At 35.8% G+C, this 8708-nt stretch overlaps 1 protein-coding gene across 1 annotated transcript in view; it reads right to left on the bottom strand.

Moving 5' to 3' along the window:
- Positions 1-384: 384 nt before the first annotated feature.
- Positions 385-8708, bottom strand: part of LOC110446368 — a 29264-nt gene continuing 20940 nt past the window's right edge. The window contains exons 8-16 of the mRNA XM_021491489.1: positions 7888-8045; positions 7474-7575; positions 7152-7226; positions 6573-6696; positions 5603-5712; positions 4155-4331; positions 3767-3872; positions 2275-2360; positions 385-733 (exon numbers count right to left, since the gene is read on the bottom strand). Of these exons, the coding sequence (XP_021347164.1) occupies positions 2278-2360; positions 3767-3872; positions 4155-4331; positions 5603-5712; positions 6573-6696; positions 7152-7226; positions 7474-7575; positions 7888-8045 (935 nt within the window). The 3' untranslated portion in view covers positions 385-733; positions 2275-2277. The remainder of the gene's footprint in view (positions 734-2274; positions 2361-3766; positions 3873-4154; positions 4332-5602; positions 5713-6572; positions 6697-7151; positions 7227-7473; positions 7576-7887; positions 8046-8708) is intronic.

Below are 8708 nucleotides of genomic sequence, written 5' to 3'. Positions count from 1 at the left end.
GCCCAAAAGGGAAAAACCCACAATCTATTTTTGATTTGGTTCCGTGGTCCCTATATAGTTAGCTATACCCAAAACAAAATTTAAGGAATATCAAAGTTTTACTTTTTACACTAACAATGTATATACGTACGTATTAAACGTGTCGCAACGTTTCAAAACCGACTGGTCCCTTTGTCAATCAATGTAACCAATCTTACATTTCCAGACTGATAAATCGTATTGAAGAAATGTTAAGGAAGGTAACAATATACATAAAAAGCTACACTGGAATTATCTAGTGTGTTTCTGCAGTGACACAGGGATCATTGACTAGAAATAACGCATTACCATTTTTATTGTCAAATCAAATCTTGTAGACAGCACACAAGAATTACAAACAGTACGTGAAAATGTAAATATTTTATTCAGATATTGCACATATTGTCGACTATTTATGAAACATGTAGTTCAATATCACGTATCCACTCATCATTCACTTCTCTATGAATAATGACGTCGAGTTCCAGCAAACAGATGTAAAGTCATGAAATGATGAAATACGTTAATTTTACCATGGAACATTTTTTTGCTGCTTCCAAGTATTGCATTCCTTCCCTCACAATACACCGACGATATATGCACATTATGCTACATTTAAAGTCCTCCGTCGCCGTTCTGAATGTTTTAGTTCAGTGTGATGATATAAATATCCGTTATGCAAACTGGCATTGTGAACCGCATTATCCTCGTCTGTCTGAAAACACAAGAGAAAACATACACCCTTGGTGATTTTGTGAGACGAAAACTGGCTGGGCCCGTATTCATGAAACCGTTCTCATGCTCAAGCATGTATTTTGTGCTCAAGCCTAATTTCTTGTTTTAGTTATAAATTAATAAACAACTCTTATTTTGTCAATGATTTGAAAAAATATTTAATAGACTCGAAGCCAAATACTGTTTTCAATTTTCACATTTGACTTTTTGATCGTTTGAGATTATTTAAACGAGTTACAAGAAAGTTGGGTTGAGCACAGAATCCATGCTTGAGCATGAGAACAGTTTCATGAATACGGGCCCCGGTCTACAAATGTATTACAGAAATGAACAATGGCTATACTATTTCATTTAGGTCACGATTACCAGAATATTAAACGTTTTGACAAAAATGAAATAAAATATTTGAAAGAAGTAAATGAGTCTTCTTGTCAGTAATACCACAGATAAGTACTGTCAACACGGAGGTATGGTATATATACCCTTTACCACCCAGTCACCTTCACACGGTAGGTTATATACCCCAAACTACAGGACTGTGCTTTCGAGAGTATTGTGCATGCTAACTTGTGAATTAACAATCGTGATAAACTAAATGTGTTTTTTAATAAATTGAATTCTTGACATAAGATTTCGAGAATTTCATGAAACTCAGATATCATGGGAAACGAATAACACCATATGTTTTCAATAAATTCAATTCTTAGCATAAGATTTCGAAAATTTCAGGAATCCAGAAGAAGGTTACTATAGGATTTTTCTTGTTGCAAAATTCCCTTTGTATGTAAGATCTGTACAATATTTCAATTAGATTTGATAAAATAAAAAACCTTTGAAAAAAGTCGCTTTTACTCTCGTACTCAGTATGATGTTACTTGTAGTAATAAGTATAGAATATGAAATTCGCCATCATTCTAATGTTACTTTACAAATCTGATGGTGTATACCCACAATGCAAAACGAAAACATACTGTCCGATGGTGCGAACGATAATATTTTTGTCCGCGAAATTTTCGCCTATTGGAGTTCACCTCCGTGTACAGACGTTATTTAGTCACTACTAAATATTTAACAATGCTTTTATAAAGTTTGTAACACGCATTTGCATTGCTTTGTGTTTCAGGTTATAAACAAACAAAAAATGCGATAATATTTTGATGACGTCATATACAAAGTAATACATGTACTCGTTTCCCCATGATTTCTAATACTTGAATACTTGTCTCTATTCACGTCCTTCGACATAGGGAATTCGAGCATTATACGTGATCTTACAACAGATGTCAAGGAAATAGTCCCGGCGACTAATAAGGTTTTTTTCAGAGTTCACTTTGGTTTCCGGGCTATTAATCGATAGACAATTTTTTCATCGAGTCCAATCCTGAAATGTTCCAAAATATTTAGGCAGGGTTCCATTTACCGTCCAGATGGCAAAAAGCTGAATATAATATGTTGGCGAAATGTGCCGTTGATTTATATATTTTTTTTTATATTTTTTCATAATTTGAGGGATGGCTTTACCTTTTACTTGAAGAAGAAGAAAGCAAGCACTCCACCCAGAGCTGCCGAAACTATGGGAACGACCACACCCACTGCTGCCATCACACCTGGTCAAAAATAGAATCAGCTGTTTACATGTTCACATTTTGAAATCTTTCTTGACATAAACAATGATGATTTGAGTGTTATGACAGACGGTTTTGTTTCTTCTTCTATAGTATGTAACGTAAAAACTATAAAATATATTTCAAAATAACCATATTCGACATACATGTTTGTTTACACACGAAACCGTATATATTGTTAAGGCATTCCTCAATTTACACCAACCACGATTGTTATAGCACATCGTTCGTCCATCGTGCACACAAATGTACGAAAGCAATGATCGTCCAACTTTTTATCGTTCGCACATCGTGCACACATCGTGCGATCCCACAACTGTAAGAAGCCATTTGATTGGTCTTTGACGTAAAAAGCTGACCACTCGCTAAGGCCGTTACCTTTTTCTTTGAAGATTACAAAGCAGTTTCGTTAAAACTAAAGGCTTTTTTAAAATTCTTATTAGGTCACCACACAATTCCTTTTATATCCGTAACAGATTGAAGACTTATAAACTTGTATCTACATGTAGATGGATACAAGCCTCCAATCTTGTGTAGATAATTACCAAGCTATTTTTTCGACTAGATTATCCCTCCGTTTGAAAGATGATCACAACTAACACACACGTGACCACTTATTCCGTCTTTGCATATTGCAGAGTTATCTTCTCTTGGGAACAGGTATTGATTGTTACGTCACTTGTTTGTGAGAGTAATGTCATCAATTTTTGAGAAAACGACGTAATTTTCTCGCACAAACCAATGACGTAACAATCAATACCTGCTCCCAAGAGAAGATAACTCTGCAATACGCAAAGACGGAATAGAATAGTTTTTGCATTCTAGGGATATCAATTCCGACAGATTCATATTTTCATTATTCCGTCTTTGCGTATTGCAGAGTTATCTTCTCTTGGTAGAATAATATATTCAAAATTTTAGAGACGGAGCCAGTCTAATATGTCTAACCCGTGGTACGTAGAACCATCCATTCTGTCATGACATATTCAAGGCAGTAAAAAAACATTTATCGAGAAAAAGGAACGCTTGAGTTCCAAAAGTTATAACATGGAATGCCCATAAGAACGAGGGGTTAAACGAGGAATTCCGAAAGTTAAACATGGAATGCCCATAAGAACGAGGGGTTAAACCAGGAATTTGGAAAGTTAGAACATGGAATGCCCATAAGAACGAGGGGTTAAACGAGGAATTCCGAAAGTTAAACATGGAATGCCCATAAGAACGAGGGGTTAAACCAGGAATTCCGAAAGTTAAACATGGAATGCCCATAAGAACGAGGGGTTAAACCAGGAATTCCGAAAGGATGACTGTAGGCTGCGTTACATGTGGCAACGTACCCTTCATACGATTTCCAATCCCTTAAATCGAGAAATATTGAAGCCCTTTACCTGCTCCGTATCCGGACGTTTTCTGAGGAATTGCTGTTCCTGTCTGGCTGTTCCACAGGTAAGTCGTCTCAATAAGGCTCTTAGGCATTGGTATCATACCTGTAAACTATTAAGAATACCTAATAGGTAATAAACATGTACCTGTACAATATATTTTCGCGATATGGAAATACTAGCGTTTTTGCCATTGAGTGTATTACCACGAAGACATTCACGCAGGAATACATAGACGATATGAAGATTTGCCAACACGAAAATGTCCATATCGCGACCAGTTTAAAGAACGTGAACATTTCCACGCGCGAAAGTTTCCACTTTACAGTAAACAAAACAATGTGGATGGTTTAGCATAGCAGATGTACAAATGTAATAAATGATGATTACTTACATCTTGGTTATTGTTGAAATGCATGGTAATGAAAAACTGTTTAGAGTGGATTTTGTTGATCAACTTGGTGGCTGCAGTATCTAATGGTGTTTCAACGCGATGATTAGTGACGTCACCCAGTATTGGGGCCACGTCCAGAACCTCGAAACTGACGACAATGTCTTTGTCGAATATAACCTGTTAAATATATATATAGTAACAAAATATTACAAGTATCTTCATATGAGCTGAACGTCTCCTCCGGTGTAAAGTTCCAATAAAGGAATGAACTAACGCGATAGATTCAGTATGTCGTGTTGTTATTAGGTTTTTGCTCCATTGAACCACTTCGCGACCGAAGAATTGCTAGTTCGACTGTCGTCACAGCACTGTGTGTTCTATCTTTGAGCAATATACTTTACTCCGCTTGTTCCAGTCTACTCAGCTGTAACTGAGTACGTGGCTGGCTTGTGCTAGTGAAATGGCAGCACCGGCTGTATGCTCCCCAGGGAGTTGAGAAAGATATTGGCTGGTTGCAAAGGCCCTATAACCACGGATAGTAATTTGTGAACCGCTTTGAAACGACCTACGAACTAGGGTGTGATGAAGCTGCATACAAGAACTTCGAATTATTATTATTATTATTACAAGCTGGCCAAACGACAGCATATATATTAAATCTCCAGACACTTGCTACAATAGTTAATGACAACATTATCTCAAGAATAAGCAATAGTCTAACTTTGAAAGCGTATTCAGGTAGAAAAATATATTTTTATTCAAGAGTTGGAATTCTGTTAAAAAATCGCCTGTTGTCTTGAATGAATTGCTAAAACCTCTTGAATATTTGTGAGGAAGTGATATGTTCTTATGAAAAAGAGGTGTTGAATTATAGTATTTCAAGGAAAGAAATGAAAAATATGCCAACGTTCAAGAAAAGCACTAAAATAGGGGTAAATGAATAAGATGAAGTACGTACTAGAGAAGTACAGTGACGTAGGAATAATTGTTGTTACGTCATCACTTTAAGTGTACACATTTAAGAAGTCATCAAGAATATATAGTCATCTGGACTTTTGCTAGCAAGTTAAAATAAGTCAGGAAACGTTCGTAAAATTTCTAATCAATACTGTTTTTAAGTATTATGAAGAAAAACAGAGAACATTAAATTCCCAATTAGCGCCCTTATGTGATAATGTGAGCTCAACACTTAATAACCTTGAAATTCCATGGTTTACGCTCTCTTGCGCTATCTCCCCTTGAAATCGGTCATGACTGAATTGAAAGCGATATCTTGTCGGCGATACAAGAAGACTACTTTGATTATTTGATGTACATTAAAAGAAGCACGTGGTAGTGCATAAGTGTAAATAACTGACCGCGGCCTTTTGGTTTTGCCATGACATATACCAGGGGAGCAGAGAACGTGAGTGAGCGTAACTGCAGGAATTTCGAGCATGCGCACTTACCTGTAAGTTGGATACTCTGAGAGCAGAAACAGACATTGTTTTTGTCAGGGCCACTAAGACGAAGTATTTGAACTGGTCCAAGTTAGAATCCACCACACTTGTATATTGACCTGATGAAAAAAAAACAATACCGGATATACAATAAATTACTTATTTCATTTTATAAAAATGTCATGAAATGTGTGTAATTTAAATTTATCCCAATGCAGATCCATTTCACAGTTTACACGATTTCTTTTCAACATGTTTAACATGAATTGGAAAAAATATATTATATTCTGAAATCCAAATTATTATTTTTTATTTACAATATCTTAATTGTGCCAAGCCTTAATTTTGAAGGTTAGGGATAATTAATATTGCATAATAGATAAGTGGCAGAAAAGACATGGATAGAAAAAATCAAATATTTTGTGTGTGAGATAGACACAAAAATGTTACCCCATGGAATAATATTTATCGCATAATATACTGTGTTATCCAGTGAATATACATATGTCATATCTATTTGCGTATTAACCCATGTAATATGACCAATCAGCCCTGTGATTGGTTGTGAGTTTCAATTGTTTCAATTGTGACGTCACGCCTAGGACACGTACCTGACGTCACAGACTTACGCACTGGTTCCAGGTTGCATGCAAATTGTCGTTTTACAAGAATAAATGACAAAAAAATGAGCTTATGTGATAAAAGGGATCTTACGCTCGTTTTAATCTAACATGAAATCAATGAAACTCGTCACGAATGTTTCGTTGTAGCTCGCCAGAGGCTCGCTAAATTGAAAAATTCTTAGACTCGTTTCATAAATCTCATATGAAATGAAAACTCATGTAAGATCCTATATCTATTAAATTTAACATCCGGTAAACATTATTACTATTGTTATGATATATCTCTTGAGATTTATTTAACATATAAACACAGCAGTTTGATATACTTCAAAAGCACTCCGTGCTGGACTGCTCACCTGGGAATTTCATTTGAAACATCCTCCTGTCGCGATCGATATAGCAAGCGCTGACGTCATAATTAAGAAGGTTTGGTACGCTGTTTTTAAAGTTAAACATGTGATACTCGTAGCTCATTCCAGCCTGTATGAATGACAACAAAGGCAATAATACAATATAAATATAAATATATTTCTATATACAAAACAAATGAAAAGAGTTACTTAGTACCTTCGTAGTGTCTTCACCTCTTTAGAGGTTCGTCGGGGGAAGTATACGTCACTATATACTTTTATATAATGTATAATTTTCATGACCACCATGTTAACTAAACGAGTAATAAATAACAGATTCGTTAAGATGTGTTTACTGGAATGCCAACGTTTGAAAATATTTACGTTATATCAATATTATTGATCAGGACTGCTAATAAAATGAACAAAAAGTGGTTAAGTTTTGAAAATATCACAAGGTTTGTATAAACAGTGATAAAGTAATAATATACAAATGAAATGAATTGCACATGTATATAGATTATATATAGAAAATGAAAAATGTAAATTTAAAAAAAAAATGTGAAATTTTAGAACGATACTCACGTTTGGGGCATCAATGTTCATCTGTATCGGCACACCGCCTTGTGACATCCCAGTGTTAGTGTCGAACCAATTATTCTGATATCAATAAAAACATACTGTTTATCAATTCAATTCCGCCAAAAAAGCTTCTTTCCCTTATAAACTGTAACCCCTTTAGTGAGGAGGAAATATATCTATATAGTTATATGATTTCAAAACAAAGTCTGTGGAAATTAATCTTAAATCTACAGTCAAACAAGGTATTTGACGCACCCCCCCCCCCCCCCCCCCCCATTTTAGTTCTCGTGAAATATAAAAGTTAATTATTTATTTCTCAGCTTACCGTTGTGAAATACCATTGCCAGGTGGATACACCGCCGATACCGGGTGGGTAATTTGGACGCTTGCCGACCCAGGTGTCGGCGTCAATATCTCGCACTTTGTTCTGAAGTATAAAATGTTTTATGAAAAATACCGAAATGTGTTTATCTGCACATGTACTCAAAAGTTTACGTGACATCATCATTCATTTGTTCTCACGGGTTAGCAAATGAGGATGAGGTTGAAGAACAGAATAGTCTGAGGAGGAGGAAGACGAAGAGGATCAGGAGGATCAATAGAAGGAGAGGGAAAGGCAATAGGAAGAGAGGAGAGAAGGAGAGGAGCAAGGATGGTCAAGGAGGAGGAGGAGGGAGGAGAGGGAGGAGGAGGAGGAGGCAGGTTAGGCAGACCTAATAATCAAAATAGAACAGCTTACCACTCCTTCATACGTGAAGTTAATAGCATTAAAATAGAAGAATTCGCGAGAGCTTATAAGTCGAAGCGTCGTGGCGCCATTCCTCGCTCCGTCAAAGGTAAGGTCTATGTTCATGGCTGTACAATTACCGTGCATCTGGTCCGTGACATAGGCAACCCCTTGTAACAAATAGAAATTCATTCTTTTGTTATCCTAATTATAGCAATTCCTTCACATACGTGCAATAGGCAACCGTTTTAATAAGATATATATATAAACTTGTGTCATTCTTGGCAAAAGCAACCCATCCAATCCAACCAAATGTGCACACATGTATTATGATTAAAACAGACAACTTTTCAAGTCAACAGCAATATTTCTTTTTGGTTTTTTTTGCCAGTGGCAAAGTAAATACTTGAAAAGGGCAATCCTTTAATTTATACAGAAATTCTTATTTTTATCAACCGTGGCAAAGAAACTCCCTTCAATTTAAGAGTATATCTTATCTTTCTTATCTATGATACAGACAACTCCTTTAAACAGAAATTCTCATTTTTGTTTTACTTAACAACGAAAACTCAATTCGAACAGACAGACAGTCATACTGTCGTTATCCTGTGATATGACAATCCATTCAAACAAACAAACAGTCATACTGTCGTTATCCCGTGATATGACCATCCATTCAAACAAACAAACAGTCATACTGTCGTTTTCCAACAAACAGTCATACTGTCGTTATCCTGTGATATGACAATCCATTCAAACAAACAAACAGTCATACTGTCGTTATCCCGTGATATGACAATCCATTCAAACAAACAAACAGTCATACTGTCGTT

The sequence above is a fragment of the Mizuhopecten yessoensis genome, unplaced genomic scaffold (assembly GCF_002113885.1).
Source record: "Mizuhopecten yessoensis strain PY_sf001 unplaced genomic scaffold, ASM211388v2 scaffold2681, whole genome shotgun sequence".
Taxonomy (NCBI): Eukaryota; Metazoa; Mollusca; class Bivalvia; order Pectinida; family Pectinidae; genus Mizuhopecten; species Mizuhopecten yessoensis.
This window is presented reverse-complemented; position numbering and strand designations above follow the sequence as displayed.